This window comes from Xiphophorus maculatus, chromosome 8 (genome assembly GCF_002775205.1).
Source record: "Xiphophorus maculatus strain JP 163 A chromosome 8, X_maculatus-5.0-male, whole genome shotgun sequence".
NCBI lineage: Eukaryota > Metazoa > Chordata > Actinopteri > Cyprinodontiformes > Poeciliidae > Xiphophorus > Xiphophorus maculatus.
The window spans coordinates 5,551,796-5,574,619 of NC_036450.1; the positions used below are offsets into that span (position 1 = coordinate 5,551,796).

Sequence of the window (22,824 nt, forward strand, 5' to 3'; positions counted from 1 at the left end):
ACAATTGATCAGAACCTGAACCAGAACCAGAACCAGGCCTGTGTGTTCTATGCAGTAAGAGACTGGTGTATTCAGTGTTTCTGTGCTTTGAACCCTCATCCATTTTACTTCTATGTCAACGGTGGAGCAGGAAGTGGAAAATCCCACCTGATTAGATGTATTGACTCTGAAGCAAGCACTGCTCTGGATCATCAGATCCATCAGTAGCCTCTTCTACTGATGGAGAGGAGGCTGACATATCAAATCAAACTGTCATGTTGACTTCATTTACAGGAACAGCAGCTTTTTCTATCAATGGCTGTTTGTTACATTCACTGCTCAAACTACCCAGGAGTCTAAAACCTCCCATTCAAGGACTTGATACTCAACTAGATGAAGTCAGATTTGAGCTTTTAAATGCTGAAATTATTGCTACTGATGATATTTCAGTGCTTTCAAAACCTCTTTCTGCTGATGTGGATGCAAGACTGAAAGAAAAGGAAATCACTGAGATTTTGGAGGAACGTCTGTTTCAGGGTCGTTGACGTATCAGGATTTCCATCAGGGGAAATTAAACATGTAAAAATATGTTTATCCATTGCAATTATTAGAACATTTGAAATGTTGTGCACACAGAAATTATCATTAAAAATTAAAATGAGACGTTTTCAGAGGTTTTTTATCAATATGATTCAGCTGTGGTCTTAAAAAATGTCATGTGGTGCGACCGTGATTTATCTTAAAATAAAATATTTTCCATCATTTATTAAACATTTTTTTATAAGTTTAATTTTACTGAAGGTGTTTAAAAACAAAGTTTTTAATTTTCTTTGTATTTTTCTGACAATTATGACAGTTTTTCCCCAAAAATGAACCAGTTCCATTTATTATTGTCTTATATTTTTCTTCACCATTTCATCAAACTGTGTTAAAAATAAATAAACTCCAGTCACTTGAGGAAACTGTATTAGTGATTAATATTTCTGCTCCAGAAATTAGATATTCCATTTTTAGTTCAATACATTTACTTTTTAATTGGTCACCAAATGATTTACAGAATAAATGTCGGCCAGTAAACGGGTCAAAATCCTTTAAAAAATAAAAATAGTATTACATCCAGTAACAGTACATTACAAAAAACACAAATTAAACACACCAATTTAATTCACATCAAAATTAATGCAGTAATCAACTTTGTAACAAACATTTCAAACAGATCCTCATAAAATCAGAATGTTCAGTAAATTGATTTTATTTTCTGAACTTTTTAATGTTTTATTTTAAAAACTTAATAAAAACAGAAATGTTCAATCTCCCAAATGTAAGAACAATAATGACAATAGAATAATTCAGTTGAATTGAATTATTTTAAGCAGAACCAAGTATGATAAATAATGTAATCATTCACAAGTTCCCCAAATGTGAGCTTCTTTCAAAACGGAAAAGATTTCAATGAACTTCTAAACCATCATATTACTCCTGGGTAGAGACGCTCCCATCAGGGTTTTTCCTGCCGGTTCTGATCACCATGAGGTCCGATCACTGCCGATCACAGATACCGATCACATGGATCGGCTGTTAATGTTTGGCTTTAGGTAGAAATGCTACTATGTGATCTGGCAAAATGGAGCCATAAAATCACCTCATTTAGACAAAAACATGTCCAATACTTGCAGGCTCATGGCTAATTGTTCTGGTTCTGATGGCTTGTTTCTGACCCAGTAGAGTAATTCAGCAGAACACAGGGAGGAGGCAGAGGAACTCCATTTGTTCTCTCAGATTATCTCATGTTAGGACATAGAGAAAGTTACATTAAAACTTTTTTAAAGTTTCCTCCTCAGTACCGCGTAGCGATGGTCCAACAAAGAATTATTGTGATGATTAATCAGGTTAAAAATTGGCTCATTCTGAAGATTTTTAACCATTTACACCTTTTTATACAGTTTTATACATTAAAAAATACAAAAAACAGATAATTAAATCACTTGTTAGAATATATTTACAAAGTTTTTTCCATCTATTTTTAAACTTTCTAACTTCTTTTCTGCAGTTCCAGGGTGAGTCTTTCTTCATGACTCTTTAAGGAATGAGAAGCTCAGCTCAATGTTTTTATCCAACCTTTTTATTAATCAGTGAAATAAGTTGGAGGAGAGACGTTTGGTTCCTGTTGCAGCTCAGTGTTAATCTGGTTAATCTGAGAGATGAGCTCCAGTCTAACACTGCAGTGAGGATTAAAACCGGCCAGACAAGGTGAGGGACGGAGGAGAGGTCACCATCAGGAAGTTTGAACCTCTGCAACAAACTGCATTTTAATCACAACCAGCTGCTGATTTTACTGGGTTTTGCTTTTTCCACTTAAATCCTTTATTTTCCGGTTTGGGTTGAATCAGGTGTGGCCCACGTTGGCGCTGTGGCGGGTCATATCCATGTTGGTTTATTCACTAAAAACAGGTTTACTTTTTGTTATCAGATTGAAATGTAAAATATAGCAGAGATGCAGCGATCAGACCTTTTCTGTCCAACACTGATCTCCAGTTTTCATTCTGCTCTGATCTTCCAGTTCCTGGGATTTTTCCTCCAAAGAGAAAAATGTTCTGCAGGTTCTGAGTTTCAGGTAGAAGTTCTGAATGAAACAGAAAATATGAAGATTTTCCCACTTTAGGCTTCAAAGCATTGACCTCTGACCTTCATGAGATGGGGATGTTTTACTTTAAATCAGGACTTTCTGAAAGGCAGAGTTGATGAAAAAATATTTTTAATGCAAATATTTAAATTTGAACAGGAAAAGAACAGAATGAGCAGAAAATGAACCAAATGCAGAAGAAAAATGTTTTTATTTAAAACACATGAAGAAAAACTGCAGCAAATTTACAAAAGGAAGATTTAATATTCAAATCTGACATGTTGAGAAAAATAGGAGCCGATAGAAACAGAAAATGATCAGTGATTGAGAAAAACTGATCAACATTTCAATGAAATCTGATGAATGAAAGGAAAAATAAGAGAAACAACATCTTGATATTCAGTGTGAAGCTTTTACTGGAAACAAACAGGAAAACATGTGGATCCTGGAATAATCCTGGAATAATCCCAGCTTCCATATTTAAAGGACTGGAAGAAGAAAATGTTTCCAAGGACTCAATCAGAATTGTTTCACCAAGAAATAGATTGTAGAGACTGAACTATCTGTTCAACAGTGAGAGAGTTTCTCTGACAGGAAGAAAATCTTTAGACTCAGTGAAGGAAAAATTAATTAACAATGTTTAATTACTTTGAACGCAGACTTCATGATGTTTTCATTAAAGGTTTGCACTCAGTTGCAGTTCAGCAGGACATATTCTCTTATGACCCTCCGCAAATAAGTTAAGAACAGGGTGTTCAGCGGTTAGAGATGTTAGACATGGCTAAAGTGATAAGCCTATTTTGTAAAAGTTCAGTTACTAGTATCAGTATCAGCCTTCTGCAGAGAGGCCTTTTTGGAGAAATACATGTTTGGACACAGAAAGAAAGTAGAAGTTATCTATTACGTTTCGTTAGATAAACCTAAAAGGGTGTCTTATCCACAAAAAACAAAGAGAATATGTCCAAACTTGAGCTGTGAATGTGTATGCAACCCTGCTCAACTTAAACTTACAGATAAGTAACTTATAGATTTTTGCCTGACACTTGAGTCAGGGGGTGTGACTAAGTAATGTGTGATGTATCCTATGTAGATGAGGGGACGTTCAGCCCCAAGTCAGAACTCATCCGATTCTCACTTAGATGTGAGCTTTGTATGATTTCTCCATTTGCAAATGTTAATTAAAGCTGTGTTTGTTTTTTCCTAAAGCTGAAGTTTGGTCTCAAATTTTGTGCAACGTAACACTCTTTAGACTCTTTAGACTCATTAGACTCATTAGAGTCAACTCAGCACAGAAACACAGAGGAACCAGAACTGAACCACCAGACCCCAAATCCAGGAATCAGAGGTTCAGTGAATGTGGTGTTGAAGGTGTGGAGGAGGATCAGTGAGTCAGAGGAAACTGTGTAGAAGGACAGAATGCCAGCAGGACAGTCCACATACACTGCTACTCTGTTAGAGTTAGAGGAGGAGGAGAGATGAGTTTCTCTGTTATTGTGACACACAGAGTAACCATCATCATCAGAGCAGCTCAGCCTCCAGGAATGATCATTCTCTCCAAACAAACAGTCTCCACTGTTTCCTTCCCTCCAGATTCTTCTGTAACTCACTGATATATTAACTCCTCCTCTCCACTCGACCTCCCAGTAACAGCGACCAGTCAGACCAGTTCTACACAGCAGCTGAGGCCAGTAATCAAATCTGTCTGGATGATCAGGATATGACTGAATCTCCTTCACATGTGTCACCTTCCTGTTGTCTTCAGACAGTTTGAGGAATCTGCTCACTGTGTTTGTGTCGATGGTGAGTTGACAGGAATCTGATGGAGAGAACAAACACAATCCAGCTGCAGTTATTGATCATTTATTGACACTTTGATGATGACTCCTGAATGAGTGATGTGACAGTTTGAAGATGGTTGAATGTGAGCTGCTTTGTTGTCATGAATCAGATGAAAAACACACTTACACTTCCTCAGACCTGGTGTCAAGAATGGGACTCCAGCAGGCTCCACCCTGAAAGGAGGAGGGGGGTCAGACCATCAGTCTCTTTCAGCAGCAAACATGGACATTACATGTCTCTCAGACACACATTGTCCTCCACTGAGACAGGAACAGTCCAACATTTGGATTGCAAACTGCAGTGGATGTAGGAAGGACAGTTGGTGCTGCTGCTGCACAACTCATTTCTCCAAACACAGGAAAAGCTCCAACAGAGAGGAGAAAGGAAATCCCTCAGTAACAACCTGAAGAAACTCACTGAAGCCTAAAAGGACATCAGGAAACTAAGGAAACATTTCTGGAAGCTCAACCTGATTTAATAATCAGCATTAAAATACAATCAATCTAAACTCTGACACAACACCTGGATACCTGTTCCATCCACACTCCCACACACAGATGAAGGAATGAAACACTAAACAACCCTGCTGCTGAAAACCTGCTGTGGCCTCACTGTAATATCCAGAAATACAAACATTAAAAAGGAGAAGCTGCATCACATTCAACAAAGAGTTCAACAAGAATCAAAGATTTGATCTCTGAGCTCAGACTCACAAACCAGGGAGAGGCTTCCATCATCACACACCTCTGACAAACACCTCCAACCTTTCAGCACTTCCTCTACCAACTAACACCACCAGGTGGCGCTGCTGCACACATTTACAATGAGACCAAGAAGAAGAACCAGCATCCTGAATCCAGCAGCTGCAGTAATTGCTTGTGAAAGTGTCCAAGGAGCATCTGGAGCCAGAACCAGCAGATCCAACAGTCCAGAGAGTCTTTGTTTGCATCTTTCCTCTCAGATTTCCAAGCTGCTCTGAGAGGGAAATGACATCATCACTCTACTGATGATGTCACGCTCTGATGTCACTGATCAGGAGCTGCTGGACTTGTACATTTCCAGCATGGAGGACAGAGAAGATCTCAGCTCTGATGAGGAGCTGGCCTGCCTTCAAACTGATTCAGGGTCAAAGAAATATTTCCAGATGAAGTCAGACTAAAATGTTGGATTGTCCTGCTGTTGCAATCAGAGGCCAAGAAGAAGCTTCAAGTTCTTCTCCTGTTCAGCTCTACGTTCCTGTCAGAGACTTCAGCTCCTCATGAGGAGAACAACTAAAGCCTGGAACAGACTGACACTAACATCCTGACATCTCATCCCTGAACAAAGCTTTGCAGCATCAAGGTGACTCTTAGTGCCATATATGGACAGATTTCCTCTAAAGGGGGCGGAGCCTGGATTGGAGGAACTAGCAGCAGCTTCCAGGAACAAACCTTGGGAACCTCTGGAGGAGAACATGGAGATGAGATTCCTGCTTTAATCAGTGGATTCATTGATAGAAAACATGACGACTGAAATATCTGAGAGCTGCAGCTCCATTTTCTACAGATCTGCTGGAACATCAGATAGAAATTAAGAATTTCATCATTTCACATCAAATCTGTTCATCTTCCACAGAAACAACTGAATTATTGACCTGAACTGGTTCTAAAGGTCTGGATGGTAAAAACATCCATTGTTTTTATGTCTCATTAGTTTCCAGAAAGAGTTGAAATGTTTCAGAAGCTTTTATCCAGCAGCTCAGTAAAGATCTCTCCTCTTTCCAACCTGATTTAGTCCATGAAGCAGAACATCTCTGCTGCTGCAGCAACAGGAGGAAACTTCTCCAGCTCTCAACTTCTACACTCTGACTGCTTGGAAACAGATCAGGGAGGAACAGCCTTTTCTCCAGGCTGCCTCCTCCTGACTCTAGCGCCACCTACTGGCTGTTCACCAGAGGTGGAGAAAGAACTCAAACAATATACTGAAGTAAAAGTACAAATAAACAGACAAAAATGTTCTCTAGTAAAAGAACCACATTAACATTTTTACTTGAGTAAAAGTAAGAAAGCATGAAAAAGATGTTTAATATCTGCTGAAGTTGTTTTAAAACCTGACAAACGAGCCTCATGGGAACCAATATTCTAATTTATTGAATATGACTGTAAATGTAAATATGAGATGGAGATTATTCACATTAATTCAGTAACCAGGATGTGGAGGAGTTTAACGTTACTGGGACATTCATGGCAGGAGACGCTGTGCTCCATGCGCCCCGACCGCAGTAATCAATGTTACTGCCAGTTCAGCTGCTTACAACTATTTAATTGTTTTATTTATTGCAGTCGATTTAAACTAGAAGCTTGGTAAGATTACATAAAACTTCTCTAACCTAAATCAGTTTAACATCCAAAACTCAGACACCGTTTAGCAGCTTAGCTTTTAAAGCTTTTATTTGTTAATGATGATGATTTGTTGCTTACAGTTTCAGCTTCAAACTAAATGTTTCCCAGCAGACTGACTAAAGACATTTCTCCCTCTTCCTCCTCTATCAGACCTTCTCTGCTCCTGCAGCAGGTTCCTCCATACCTGAGAGCTTCCAGTCTCCAGTGTGGATCCTTCAGTCCAGCCGACAGCAGCTTCACTCCTGAGTCTCCTGGATGATTGTAGCTCAGGTCCAACTCTTTCAGATGGGAGGGGTTGGAGGTCAGAGCTGAGGCCAGAGAAGCACAGCCTTCCTCTGAGACCAAACAGCCTGATAAGCTGCAGACACACAATTCATCACACGATGAGAACATGAGAACATTGAGGTAGAACCCAAGGTCTGAATGGATCGCTGGCCGATGGGCGGATGGATGGATTGATTGATTTGTAACATGTGGAATAAATAAGAAAGCCAAGCAACTGCTGGGATCTGTAATAATGTTTCTTTTTGCACCTAAGATGCAGCAATTTGTCAAGTGCCCAGAGTTACCTGAGAGTTTCCAGGTTGCAGTTTGGACTCTTCAGTCCAGCAGAGAGAAGCTTCACTCCTGAATCCTGCAGGTTGTTGTTACTCAGGTCCAGTTCTCTGAGACTGGAGGACTGGGAGCTGAGAACTGAGGACAGAGCTTCACAGCTTCTCTCTGAGAGGTTACAGCCACTCAGTCTGAGGAGACAGAGAGAAAAATCTGTTATTAAACAATTCATAAAATTATATTTTACTTTCCAGTCATTTATGTTCTTTTTTGAAAGATTGAAGGAAGTATCTTATTTTGCACATATTTATGTTGCCTTTTGTTGTGAATTGGTTTGGTCAATAGTTGGGTCGCCATCTTTAAAGGACTGATCTAAAAAGAACAAGGAGACTGGCAGCAAAAGTTTTGAATTCCTCAATAAAACTAAATTCTCAGTTTTAACAGAAAGAGTTTTGCTTTTTTAATAATGCATAATGATGATGGTGTTGTTATGATGATGATGTTACATATTAATAGACATTCTCCCCCATGTATCCCTGTGGGCAACATCTGGGAGACAATGCATCAATAAATACAATAAAACAACATCAATCAACATCTAGCACATCATTAAAAGTTTTTACTTGATCAACAATAAATACAGTAACAATCTGTGTCCTTACAGAGCTCTGTTGGAGGCTTTAACCACTGGCAGCAGCCTCAGAAGGACCTCCTCTGAAGCAGAGTATTTCTTCAGGTCAAACACATCCAGATCTTTTCCTGATGACACTAAGATGAAACCCAGAGCTGACCACTGAGCAGGGGACAGTTCATCTGTGGAGAGACTTCCTGAACTCAGAGACTGTTGGATCTCCTCCACTAGAGAACGATCATTCAGTTCATTCAGACAGTGGAACAGATTGATGCTTTTCTCTGCAGACACATTTTCATTGATCTTCTCCTTGATGTACTGAACTGTTTTCTGATTGGTCTGTGAGCTACTTCTTGTCTGTGTTAGCAGACCTTTTAAGAGTCTCTCATTGGTCTGCAGTGAAAGTCCCAGGAGGAAGCGGAGGAACAAGTCCAGGTAACCATTTGGACTCTGTAAGGCCTGGTCAACAGCTATGTGATGGAGAACCTTTAGTTTAGGTTTATTAAATAATAAAGACTTCTGAGATGTTTCGTTCATCAGGTTGACCCCAGATTTGATGAAGGTTCGATGAGCATAAAGAGCAGCAAGAAACTCCTGAACACTCAGATGGACGAAGCAGAACACCTTGTCCTGGTAGAGACCTCTCTCCTCTTTAAAGATCTGTGTGAACACTCCTGAGTACACTGAGGCTGCTCTGATATCGATGCCACACTCTGTCAGGTCTGATTCATAGAAGATCAGGTTTCCTTTCTGCAACTGATCAAAAGCCAGTTTTCCCAGAGAGTTGATTATCTTCCTGCTCTCTGGACTCCAGTGTGGATCTGTTTCAGCTCCTCCATCATACTTGACCTTCTTCACTTTGGTCTGAACCACCAGGAAGTGGATGTACATCTCCGTCAGGGTTTTGGGCAGCTCTCCTCCCTCTCTGGTGTCCAACACATCCTCCAGAACTGTAGCAGTGATCCAGCAGAAGACTGGGATGTGGCACATGATGTGGAGGCTTCGTGATGTCTTCATGTGGGAGATGATATTGTTGGCCTGCTGCTTATCTCTGCATCTCTTCCTGAAGTACTCCTCCTTCTGTGGATCATTGAAACCTCTGACCTCTGTTACCATGCCAACACACTGAGGAGGGATCTGACTGGCTGCTGCAGGTCGTGTGGTTATCCAGAGGAGAGCAGAGGGAAGCAGTTTCCCCCTGATCAGGTTTGTCAGCAGAACGTCCACTGAGGTGGACTCTGTAGCATCAGTCAGGATCTCCTTGTTGTGGAAGTCCAGAGGAAGTCGACTCTCATCCAGACCATCAAAGATGAACAGAACCTGGAAGTGTTCAAAGCTGCAGATTTCTTTGGTTTCAGTAAAGAAGTGATGAACAAGTTCCACCAAGCTGAACTTTTTCTCTTTCAGCACATTCAGCTCTCTGAACGTGAATGGAAATATGAACTGGATGTTCTGGTGGGCTTTGTCTTCAGCCCAGTCCAGAGTGAACTTTTGTGTTAGGACTGTTTTCCCAATGCCAGCCACTCCCTTTGTCATCACTGTTCTGATTAGTTGATCTCTTCCAGGTTGGACTTTAAAGAGGTCTTCTTGTCTGATTGTTGTTTCTGGTCTGTGTGGTTTCCTGGATGCTGTTTCAATCTGTCTGACCTCATGTTCATCATTGACCTCTCCAGTCCCTCCCTCTGTAATGTAGAGCTCTGTGTAGATCTGGTTCAGAAGGGTTGGACTTCCTGCTTTAGCAATCCCCTCAAACACAGACTGGAACTTCTTCTTCAAACCAGATTTAAGTTGATGTTGACAAACTGCAGCAAGACGTTCTAAAATAAGACAAAAAGTAAAATCAGGAACTAAATAAAATCAGATTCTCAAGATGTTTTGCATAAATGTGATTCCATCTCTTCAAATCTCAGTAAATGTGTGATTTATCCATCAGGTTAAATCTTTGTAGAAATCCTCTTACTGCTCTCCAGACAGTCAGCCAGCTCCTCCTGCTTCATCCTCCGCAGGAAGTTCAGTGTGATCTTCATCACTGCCTCTCTACTGCTCCTCCCCTGCTCTTCATCCTCACCTTCCAACACCTCATCTTCTCTCTGACTCTCTGAGCATTCTGGGTCATCTGGACTCAGAATCTTATGGATCTTCTTCAATTCGTTCTTCAGAAAAGTGACAATGTTGTCCTCCAGCGTCTAGAATAGAATAATAGATGAAGGAAACATCAGACTGAAATCAAAGAGCCAAACACCAGATGGATGTTTGACAGACTGACACTCCTCTGGTCTACGAAGTGCAGCATGGAGATGACTGTGAACAGAACTCATGGAAAAGTTGTTGTTCTTATACAGACCATAAATATGGAGTCCAGCTGTGTTTGATGCTGCTGGGCAGACGGACCACTGAGAACCTCTGAGCTCTGCTGGTCCACTCTGTGGAGGAACCAGGAACAATTAGGAAGTCAGGAAATATTCATCCAGCAGTATTCAGAAATGAAATCACCAAGACTTTCACATTAAATCTACTTGATGCAGAAAAACAGAGCATCATATGAACAAAATGGAGTGAAGTTAAAAAGAGGAAGATGAACTACAAGGATGAAGAGCAGTAACACCAAAATCACATAGAAGACATTTTAAAATGTTGATGCTGAACTTTGACTTCACAGTCCAAACTGTCATTAGATCTGATGCTGGTGGAGACAGTTTCCCAGAGCTTGGGGACAGTGGAAGTGAAGGCTCTGTCCACAAAGGTCTTCAGGACAATGTGGGACATCCATCAGGTTCTGATGACTAGATCTGAGGTGATGTGGACATGGAGGAGGTTTGAGATATGTGGGTATGTGCAGGGGCGCGACTCCATATTTTTGAGGTGGATGCGAACATATCTTCGCGAGATGCATCAAATGAAATAGACCGTGCCACATTGTTTTCGATAGAGATCACTGCTAACTGGGACAAACGATCATTGCTCATATTTGAACGGAGGTATGTTTTGATGAGCTTCATCTTGCTAAATGATCTCTCTGCAGATGCAACTGTGAGAGGCATGGTTAAAAATATTCTAAGGGCTACTGTCAAATTTGGGAATACCAAATCAAGGTTTTCTTGAATGAGGAAATTTAACTTTTCTAGAGCCTTGTAACCCTTCAGTAGACGGCTTGCTGGGTATATTTCTTGAGTGATATCTCTGGAAACATCACAGGTGGTCAGGGCATATGTGGTCACTGATTCCTCCAGGTCAGCTTGTCATGTGTTCCATTTTAGTGATGAATTTAAATTTCTCAGACACAAGTTGAAAATTGGAAAACCTCTCAGAAAGCTCTTGCAGGAGTGTGTCAACAATAACATTGAAAACCATGCACCTGAAGTGCCTTGTGGGTTCCTTTTCATGATGACCAGGGCATGAATTGTCATCTGGGAACTTCTTTTGCTTCCTATGTCGTTTCTGTTTGAACTCAGGAGAAGCATCCATTTCAATGGCTATCTTGCCTGCAATGTCGAGTGACTTCTGAAAGCCCTCTTCTCTATACTTGAGCAAAAACTCTTTTAGAGACTCGATTAGCCTAATGGCTGTGTCCATTGACACATCTGCTGCTTGTAGTGCCTTGCTTGCAAAGTTGATCTCACATAACAAGTCATACCAAACTATGAGGCACACAAGGAACTCCATACTAACAATCTCATTAGATAGTGACTTTGCCTCTGACACAATTTTGCTGTCTCCTACCACTTCTTCAAGCTTTTGAAGTGCATCTAAAATTCCCCCCATCTGGAAACATATAGCTTTGAAAGAGTCTATCTTTGCTTCCCACCGGGTGTCACTCAGAGGCTTCAATGTGATGTCGACAAACTGTGAGAATGTCCCACCTCTTCACAGAAGATGAAAATATTGTGTACAATCTTTGAACAGTGCCAAAGAAAGTTAGACACTCTCTGCTGGATGAGGCTGCATCACATAACAAAAAGTTCAGGCTGTGGCTACAGCAGGGGATTAATAGGGCCTCTGGACATCTCTGTTGTATTAAAGCTTGAACACCCTTGTTTATTCCCCTCATTTTGGAGCCATTGTCGTAACTTTGCCCTCTACAATTAGCCAAATCCAACTCCAGACTCTCCAATACTTCTGTTAGTGTATGTGTGAGGCCTTTCCCAGTTGTGTCCTTCACAGCAGTGAACCCCACAAATGACTCTGCAATAGTGACTTTTTTCTTCTCATCTGTATCAATATATCGAATGATGACTGAGGCCTGCTCTTGCTTTGAAATATCAGGTGTGCAGTCCAGTTCCACTGCAAAGTACTTAGAGGACTTGATCTTGGCAGATATTTTACTCAAAACACACTCTGATATTGAATCTAAAAATTCATTCTGAGTGCACCATGTCAGATATTCAGTGGTTTGTTTGGAGGCAGCCTTTCTAAGATGCTCTGCCAGTGTTACATCATATCGTGCTATGAGCTCAAGGATTCCCAGAAAATTTCCATTTTTAGGATTTCCTAACTGAGAATTTTTCCCCCTTAGTGGCAAGTTTCTCTCTGCAAGGAAAAGTATGCAGTCGATAACTCTAGTCAACACACTTCTCCAGTGTGCTTTTTCAGCTGCCATGATTTTCTGCAGTTCACTATCAATAGTCTTACCTAGGCGTAAGCGAGATGCCATTTCTTTCCACGTCAGATACGCATTTATGTGAGAACTACTGGTTTCATGGTGCTTCAGTGTTTTTGAAAGACATCACCAGTTATTATACCCCTCCACAAGGCATGTGTCAAGAACTTTAGCTTCACCAAAAAGCTTACATGCAAAACAATAGACTCTGTTAGTATTTTTAGAATACAGTAACCAATCTCATTCAACTTTCTCTCCATTAGACAGTAAACGAAAACAGTATGCTTTGGAAAAACACCTCTTATTCTTCTCTGATCTTGGATATGGACCATCAGAAACTTTCTGTGGGCCATTTACAACCATGTACTGCCTAAATGTGTCCCCCATTTTGTGTGGTAAAGGCCATTCAGATGGTTCTTCTGAATAAAGCCTTGTCTCGGCTCTCTCCTCCGCAGCTCTGTGCTTCTCTCTCTCTTCATCATCTAGTCCTCTCTGCTCTTCCTCTCCCTCATCTGCACCTTTCTGTTTCTCATTCTCCTTTCTCGTGGTTGACTCACCATGACTGCCTGCACTAATTTCCCCCAAAAAAGAACACAATCAAAGATGGTCATCAGAAACTCAAACCATCATGGTATTGTTAATGAAAAATTATTATTTTTAGTGCTTAATACAGTTAATCTATGATATGTGTAAAAGGTATATTCAGCACTCTTATTTGGAACAGTTTTCTGTTGAGCATTTGGGAATTGAGCCGAATAGCAGGCATTCAGACAAGCAGGGCCCCCCCCCGCTGTCACACAGAGCAATAAAATTAACATTCCGATGGGGCAGAAGTAAGGGAGTTTGGGGGAAGAGACTTCAGAGGTATCTGCGAAATCTCATCTCAGGACTTTTCGGCGCCCGTACCAGACAGGGATTAGCACTAAGTGGTCCGCCCTTTTACTGAGACGAAAACCAGACGGCCTTCAATCTTTGCCGTAAATCAGGGAGGTTCTTAAGTTTCTCTGAGTCCCTACGGAGTTTCTAATTGGTCAAAGAACGGAACGCCTTGACTGCATATATTAAATTGAAGAAACACCCACTCAGTATAAAATTTCGGGTCAGCGCTAAAATTGAGAGAGAGCGGCCACTATTTTTTGCCTTTTTGTCTTTGTTTTGTGTTTGTCTGTCTTCCCCGTGTCTGTCTTTATTTTTATGAGAAAAATGCATATCTCTGTTCCTCTGCAGCTTTGTTAATTGATTCATGCGTTTCTTTGTATGGGATTAAACTCTGTGATCTGTGACGTCAACACGCTTTGTTGTTGTTTTCACTTTAGCAGCACGCCGCCACTCGCTGAGGATCTGGGGAAATAAAAGAGGAAAGAGCCAAACGTTTTGTCCAAAGTTAACGTTAAATTATCCTCTTTTTTACAATTGGGGGCTCGTCCGTGCAGAATCTTGGCGGGTGGCGGTCTCTCCCCGATCGATCCGTTTGGCTCGGTGCGGTAAGACACTTTTTGATTATTCCTTTGTTATCTGCAGCGCCATGTGCTCAGAAAAGGGGGGAGCTTGATTGTTGTGAGTTTCGAAGCTGCAGGGGAGGATAGATTTGTTCCTGAAAGAGTCTGTTGTTTAGCAATTGGACGGAAGAATACACAGTACAGGGAATCGTGGCGGATTCAGACAGAGGAGTTTGCGCTAACTCTGCCGTAAATGCTGGGTTTTCTTAATTTATGTTCTTTTGCCCTGAAGATTCGTTACTGTGCTTCTTAAAAACAGGAATTTAGTGTATTAAATTTAGTGTGGGCTTGAATCAGCCCGGAGACTGACTCATCTCCAGTGGACTTATAATTGGACTTTAACAATAGCCTGCGGTAGGTTTTGAGAAGATTTTGAGAAATAGTCTGAGGTAGACTGTTAAGGAACCAAGTAAAATAACCTTTGGGAGGTTTTAAAGTAGCCTGGGGTAGGCTTTACGATTGGTCATTTTTTGGGCCGGCGCCTTATTTTGATTTTTTCCCCCTCTGTCTCTTACGTTTGTCTGAAACCGTGTTTGTGTTCTCTGTATTTCTCTGTGTGAGCTTGCTGCTGTGGACCATGAGGTGTGAATTTGCAGAGGTGTGAAGCTGCGGAGGAGTGTGTGTCTGTGTGTGTCTGTGCGGAACGCTGTGTTTGAAAAGCGCTGTTTGTGTGTATTTGCGTTGCTTTTGCTGCGTTTTATTGTGAAGTTATTATGGACACTGAGTTGCGAAATGTGCTATACGCTACTTTTATGGTCGGGGTTCGTGGAAGAGTCTTAAAGGGGATGAGAAGTTAATGTGTCAGAGGGAGCCAGGAAACTTACAGTACCTGACTAAGGAAAAGCACGGTTTAGAAGGCGTGTCGAAAGTTGAATGAAGGCGAAAAGTGGTGTTTTAGTTTTAAAATAAGGGTTAAGTAACACTGGTACCAGAAAACAGAAATTATTGGTTGTTGTTTGATTTTAACATAACTTTGAGATGTCTCTTTTTGAACGTGCACGGTTTTTAAAACAGGTTCCTGAAGAGTAGAGTTTAAAATTAATTAAATTGAACCATGAAAAAATGTTAATAAAACATTGGAAAATTCCTGGAGCTTCAGTAAAATTTGATAAAACTTCAGTAAAATTTGATACAAATTTCAGTAAAATTTGATGGAATTTCAGTAAAATTTGATAAAATAATGAGGACAGACTGAAAATTGGTGACTGAAACTTTGACTGACTACAAACCTGGCCAGATGTGTTGTGTTTTGTGTTTTTTGTAATGTGCTTTGTGTTTTTGTATTGTGTTGCAATTCATGTTGGTGTGAAAGAGTGTGTGATTGGAGATAAAATACCACTTGGTATTTTATGTCATATAAATACAACGACCTGCAGTGTTAGGATTGGAAGGTGATTAAAGGATAGAATCTTGATAAAATAAATCATCTGAACAAATTGAAAATAAATTATGGGTTCTAAGGTTAAATAAATAAATAAATAAAATAAAACTTGTGATCACAGAGGATTGTGGAAATGATGTATTGGCAAATTAATAGATGACTAAATGAAAAATAAAGTAAGTGAATAAACAAATAGATAAATACATAAATGATTAGGTAGAGAAATAAATAAAATAAAACAGTATATAGAATTGAGAACTAAAATATTAGATAAAAATGTTAATCATTCCTTCTAGGCTGAAAAGGTAGGAGGAAAACAGAATAAAATACAATGAGTAAAATAGGACTTTTTTAATGAGTCGAGGATAAAGAAAAAACAAAGATCTTTAGAGAAATAGGCTCTAACTGTAAGAGGAATTGCTCAGATAACAACAAACTGCAGTATCCAACCGATTCTAGATAGTTTCACAATCAGTCTTTTTAAACTGACCAAAACTTAAGGATAGATAAAATATTATTAAATCTATAGGACTTATTGATAATTAAGACAGAATAAAATAGAAGTAACTCTTTTGTTGACTAGAAATTGATTAAATATAGAAAAAGTTTGCTAAACTGTACAAATTTGTTGTTGAAGGATAATATTAACTTAGAAATAACTTATGGGTTAATGAAAGAGGATCTGGTGGAACTTTTGTGGAGAATAATGTAGATCAGGAGGACTTGCAGCCCCCACTTGCAGCAGCTCAGCAGGAGAGCCACAGAGCTGGGCTGTAACTTCTACTCCACTAGATTCAACTAATTAACATGTGAAGCCTCTTTGCATACCACTATTTTTTAAGTGCGAAGCAACTCCCACTTGCAGCAGCTCAGCAGGACAAAATGGGAAGGTGTGATGCAAATCACTTTCTCTCCCATCATCTAAAAGTACCCCTTGACAAAACTTCAGACTATAATTTACAATTTTAGTAGTGGAACAACAAAAGGTACCCCAAAAAAGTTTTAAGTTCAAATTAAAATTAGATGAAACTAAAACATATCTGATGATTTAAGTGCCAAATAAAGTAGTAAAAATTGGGAGTTCCTCCTGAAAATCCTTATTGGCTCTCTTTCCTGCCATAAAGTCGGTCCCTCCAGAGGTGAGGGAGGGGTTTTATGGTAGGCTTAAGGATTTGTTTTGTGATCTGACAATAGAGGTTGCTCAGACTAGTGTAGTGACTTTAAAATATAAATTGTGAAATCTAAAAATATAAGGATTTAATTAATTTTAGAGTCTTTATCATTACATTAGGCAGGATTTTGATGCAGTTTGGTTTCCTAGATTTAGTGAAACATTTTCTCTTTAGAGTAGATAGTTTAAACAAGCAAATACATAGTGAGCAAGGAATAATGTGGAAAATGTTAAATATAAGTTTTTAGCATCCAAACACTGAGTCTGTGTCAGCTGTCCTGACTGTCACACACAGATACTCTTGGTAATGAGTTTCTGTTTTCCTTTCATATTACTTTATATATTGAGTAGTGAGTAGTTTAGATTTTTATCTTTAAATTTGTTTTCATTAGTCTGACTCTTTAGTTGGCTATTTGTTGTGCACTCATTTAGTTAACTTTATGTGTCAGTTCTTTGTATATTTTGTTAAATATAACAAATTAATTTCTTTCTTTTGAGTTACCAGTTTCCTCTGGACCCGTTCACCAGGGGAGGGGGAAATTTGGTCTTTAGTTTAATTTCTTTCATTTGTAGATTTGGTAATATTCTTTATCATTTTTGGATTTTCTTAATTAAGACTATATTTTGAATTTTTTCTTCAACGTGTCTCTGGCTGGTTTATGCAAAACCTTCACAGAGTCTTAATTGGTAAACATGCTTTGTCACACGCTAGTGAAAATTTTTGAGGAGTTTGTAAAATGAATTATTTGAAAATCATAACAGTAACATGAAATAATGAGCTTTACAACTGTAATGTGAAATATTTTGGGAAAATAGTAATCTTGAAGGTTTAAAGCATGCTAAAATAAATTGTTCTGTTTGTTTTGAAAGTTTACCTTTTGGGAAAAAGGCAGCATTGAATGGGGTAAAATTTCTCGGGTAAAATAATAAACCTGTTTCATCAACATCGTTATTTAACATAGTAGAAATTGTGATACATTAGCAAGTAATGTATCATCAGGGGGACGAATATGTTATGGGGTTATCTTTTATATTACTTAAGTAGATTACTGAAATTCATATTACTAAAATAATTTTTTTTTGAAGAATATGTCTGATATATGCTCATTTTGAATGGATTTGAGTTGTTCTCCATTGAAAGATGTTCTGACAATGGGCTAAAGCATTTGAAACCAATAGATAACAAATTTATAGTGATAATGAAGCATAGTTTGGTAAATTAACTTGGGAAATAATTATAAAAATTAAAGTATTATTGTGCTAGCCATTTTCAGAGCATTCATTTAATGGATTAAGAATGTGTTAAGAAATGTTTTGAAGAATCTGTTATTGATTAAGTTATCACTAAGAGTACTCAGGTGGGTCTGAGATGTGGGATTATAATGATTTTTCTAAACTTGATTTTTGTTTTGATTTACATCCATTTAAAATGACTTTACAACTAAAAGACCTAGGAAAAATTTGTATATTTTGAAAATGTCTGGATTTGTTAAGTTATACATTGACATTATGATTTCTCCAGGTCCAACTCTTTTGAATTTTTGTTTAAGGAACGCATGTTGAATGTTTTAGACAAAAATAACCAGTAAGATTTAGTTTGTTCTATAAAAATAATTTAAACTGGACTGTTTAATTCACACTGATATTCATTGTTTTGATGGTAAATGTAAGCTTTACAACTACATTTTTAAGCTTTTGTTATTATTTTGTTTTTGTTTAATTTTATTTTACAAGATTGGTTTAAGAGGAAGATCTGCATATGTTTAACATTCTGGGAAAACATTAATTTGGAAACATGTCTTTTGAAGCTAGTGATTACAAGGTTTTGGTGTTTTCCATCGGTTGGAGGTATGGTATATAATAATTGAAGCGTAGATTGAATGGATCACATCCACCGTTTAATGAGCAGAACTGGACAACTAGGAGATGTGCTTTGCATGATGAGTTGCTCATGGCTTCCTACACACAGACTGGCCTGGAGTTCCGAGCTCCAGGCAGGACTCTGGACTCTGCAACACAAGCTGTTGTCTTCGAGGAGGAGTGCGACTGCTTGGAGAAGCAGTTTCACATTTATTTCAACGATAGCAGTCACAGAGTCAAACAAGCAGGTGGAGGATTCACTCGGACACGGAGTGAATTGAAGATATTTGTGTTGGAAACACTAAGGAATGATGCCTTTGGAAAATCTGAACTCTGTTTTGTCATTACAGCTTTGCAGCAGTTTTCCTGGTGCCCTGTGGATGTGGTCTCATTCAAAGTATGCGTTTTTTGATAAAAACGATTAAAGTAATTCCCCTGATGGAAAATGACAAAGCAAATTTATTTTTTAGGTGAAACCATTGTTTGATTATGCTGACATTAATGAAGATGATATTAAAGAATGTTGTAATTGTGTTTCGGATGCTAATGAAACTCATGTTGAAACAAACTGTCTGTTTTAAAAACCTGTGACAGGTCATTTCACAAGATCTAGTTTCCTCACGAGGAGATTTCACTTTCTCCTTAAAACTCACTGTTATATTGGCATAATAATCCAATTTTCAGTGAGCAACGGCTGCTAAGGTGGAAACCTGAGGTTTGCGACCGAAGAAGATCAGGCTACAAGAGGATCGACATTAACTTTTTATTGCGTGTTTTCGTTCGTTGCGAACTCTGAAAAGGACTTTTGTTTCGTTTTTTGCGCGTATTTTTGAACATTTCCTGACAAGACTTCATATTTTGTTTTTTGAGAGACTGTCGACGGACATTGAAAAAAAAAAAAAAAAAAACAGAAAAAAGATGAGCAGCAGGTTGTAATTTTGTGTGCTTCTCATTTTTGACAGATTGTAATTTTGTGGTGAATGTTGTCTTTTAAGTTGCAGACCATTTCTTACTAATTTTATATGTATGTCCCTGTTTTATTTTTTCATTTTATACTTTGGGTTTTTGTTTCTCCTGTGTTTTTGGTTGTATTGTGATAATTTTGTAAGGATAAGTCTTTCTTACCCTTGGGTTTTGTTAAAAAGGGGGACTGTATATAATTAGGGTACGTCACTCTTTTTTTTTTTTTTTTTGGTTTTTTCGGGGTTTTTTATTAGTTTAATATATAGTTTGGTTCTGTATTAGAAGGCTTAATCAGGTTTTATTGAGGTCTTTTATTAAGACCTCAAAAGGGGGACTGTTAAGGAAAAAATGATTATTTTTAGTGCTTAATACAGTTAATCTATGATATGTGTAAAAGGTATATTCAGCACTCTTATTTGGAACAGTTTTCTGTTGAGCATTTGGGAATTGAGCCAAATAGCAGGCATTCAGACAAGCAGGGGCCCCCCGCTGTCACACAGAGCAATAAAATTAACATTCCTATGGGGCAGAAGTAAGGGAGTTTGGGGGAAGAGACTTCAGAGGTATCTGCGAAATCTCATCTCAGGACTTTTCGGCGTCCGTACCAGACAGGGATTAGCACTAAGTGGTCCGCCCTTTTACTGAGACGAAAACCAGACGGCCTTCAATCTTTGCCGTAAATCAGGGAGGTTCTTAAGTTTCTCTGAGTCCCTACGGAGTTTCTAATTGGTCAAAGAACGGAACGCCTTGACTGCATATATTAAATTGAAGAAACACCCACTCAGTATAAAATTTCGGGTCAGCGCTAAAATTGAGAGAGAGCGGCCACTATTTTTTGCCTTTTTGTCTTTGTTTCGTGTTTGTCTGTCTTCCCCGTGTCTGTCTTTATTTTTATGAGAAAAATGCATATCTCTGTTCCTCTGCAGCTTTGTTAATTGATTCATGTGTTTCTTTGTATGGGATTAAACTCTGTGATCTGTGACGTCAACACGCTTTGTTGTTGTTTTCACTTTAGCAGCACGCCGCCACTCGCTGAGGATCCGGGGAAATTAAAGAGGAAAGAGCCAAACGTTTTGTCCAAAGTTAACGTTAAATTATCCTCTTTTTTACACTATATAGGTTTTTGTTGCTTTCCTAATGCCTACCTGATCTCATCACTTGTCTCCTCTATCACTGACCTCATGTCTGTCTCCTTCATCCCTTGTCTGTGGTGTTCTCCACTAAGTCATGTGGTCAAAAAAGCATTATTAGTTGTAAAAATTACAGATCTTACCGTTTTTAAAAATAATGTTTAAAAATTTGTGCTTGAGATGGACTAGTTGCTCCCTCACTTCCACCTGCATTAGACCAACCTGTTGCCTTCCCCTGTCTGTCCTGATTCTTCCTCTTTCATCATCTTCTCTTCTTTCTCTCCACCATCACAGCTGAATGACATAAATTTTGTGTTAAATAGGCTTAAAAAATACAGCAGTCAAACTACAATAGAAATTAAAGTTTAATTTAAATCATCTCCTTGTTGGATAACAGTTACTGATTGGACATTACATCTGATCTGACTTATCAGATACATCACAACACCACTGTAGTGGTATTGAATAAGACATTTAAACTCAAGTGTCCCCCTGCCAAAAAGGTTGGTAAAATAGGTCACCAACCTTTTTGAGTTTAAGGGCTTTAGTGACTCTGATGACTAATTTGTCTGATACACACATGAACTTGAACAACTCATCTTTAATTAAAGAATCCATAATACATATGAGTGAAAGAAATGCACCCAGGAGGGCTAAGTGTTGGACCATAGCTGGGCACTGCCGCCACAGCAGCTTTAGCTTTCCTGTGTTAATATTTCCTGAGTTTTATTTCGATCATTCTTACATAGTGCGCGGTTATGTGTCTGTGACAGGTTTATGTATCAGATATTCATAGAAATACAAAACAAATCGCGTCCCTTAATGGTTTAATAGGGGAGGCAACTTTTAAAAGCCAAATATGGGACGATTCCGTATTAGGCTAGCTGCTAGCTTTAGCTAACTTAATTATTTACAACCCTCCTGTCCTGCTAATACAGTGGTTCTCAAATGGGGGTACGCGTACCCCTGGGGGTACGCGGCGGTACTGCAGGGGGTACGTGAAGCTTTTAAAAATATCTTTAAAAAATCAGTAGCCTCCTCATAATAAGTCTTGGGAAAAATTATTTTGTAAAAAGTTCGATAAATAATAAATGTGTGTTCATACACTGAATTTTATATTCAGTATTTACAGGGTATTTACAGCACTGTACCTCTTTTTTATTCCAAAAATGTTTTGCCCGTGTCAGGGGGTACTTGACTAAAATTATATTTTTAAGGGGGTACATCACTGAGAAAAGTTTGAGAACCACTGTGCTAATACACTGACGGTACTTACCTACTAACTTTCAATCACATTGAAAGGCTTTTTTCATTCCCGCCAACATCTTTATCCTTCTCCCTTTTCCTTTTTCTGTTTTGCGCCCCGGACAGCTTTTTTTCCTGCCGCTCCATTTTGTGAAGTGCGCTACGAGTGGTAGTCTAAAATTTAAAAAAAAAACGCGCCTGCGTACTCTTAGGGGCGCGTGCACAGCCACCTGTATGGGAAGGGAGAGCGACAGGAGGGGAGGTGAAGGAGCAGAGGGGCGCCTAATCAGTGCTGTTCCCCTGTTATTGAGCATTTCATTCTGTTAATTGTAGAAAATGCCAACAAGAAAAAAACATTTTTCGAGACGGGGTTTTGGCGCCCCCTCTAGTGCAGCGCCCCTATGCGTTGCATACCCTGCATACCCACTTTTTGCGCCACTGGGTATGTGTCCATGTGGGGTCCTCTTTAAATCTAGAAATGAAATTGGTACAATTATGTTTTGTTATCACTCTTACATTAGTAGTTTTACTAAACTGTTTCTCATTTAAAGGTTTAGTGTTCTCACTCAGAGAGGAGGAATTTGTTAAACTGTGTGAAAGACAAAACTTATTGAAACTTTTTCCTTTAATCCTGAACATGTTTTCTGCAGCGTTTTCTCTATCTACTGAAATACTCCTTACTTGTGAAACTGCCTGTGGGTAGAATGTAGTTTCTGTGTTCCTCCTTCCTTGTTATCAGAATTGTTGGGAACCGGCGTTTTTGGTCCCTGTTTGTGGTTTTTCTTCTGTTCTCCCTGTTTATTGGTGGTTCCTCATTTCATCCACCTGAGGGCGCCAGAGGCAGCACTAAGGATGGGTGTGCCCATGATTCAGCGCACCTGTTGTTCATCTTCTAATCATCCCGAAGCTTAAGAGGAGTGGACTGCCTGCACTTCAGCGCCTGAGTGTTTGCCAGTGATGGTACCTCGAGCCT

General features: G+C 39.1%; 1 protein-coding gene across 1 annotated transcript; it reads right to left on the bottom strand.

Annotated features, from left to right (window-relative positions):
* Positions 1-3,169: 3,169 nt before the first annotated feature.
* LOC106700325 (NLR family CARD domain-containing protein 3-like) lies at positions 3,170-21,553 on the bottom strand. Its single transcript, XM_023338244.1, has 8 exons — positions 20,829-21,553; positions 10,350-10,428; positions 9,969-10,191; positions 8,037-9,822; positions 7,392-7,565; positions 7,007-7,180; positions 4,568-4,614; positions 3,170-4,418 (listed from the first exon to the last, which is right to left on the bottom strand). The coding sequence occupies exons 1-8, from the start codon at positions 20,909-20,911 to the stop codon at positions 3,886-3,888; spliced, it is 3,099 nt and encodes a 1,032-aa protein (XP_023194012.1). The 5' UTR covers positions 20,912-21,553; the 3' UTR covers positions 3,170-3,885.
* Between the last annotated feature and the right edge of the window lie 1,271 nt (positions 21,554-22,824).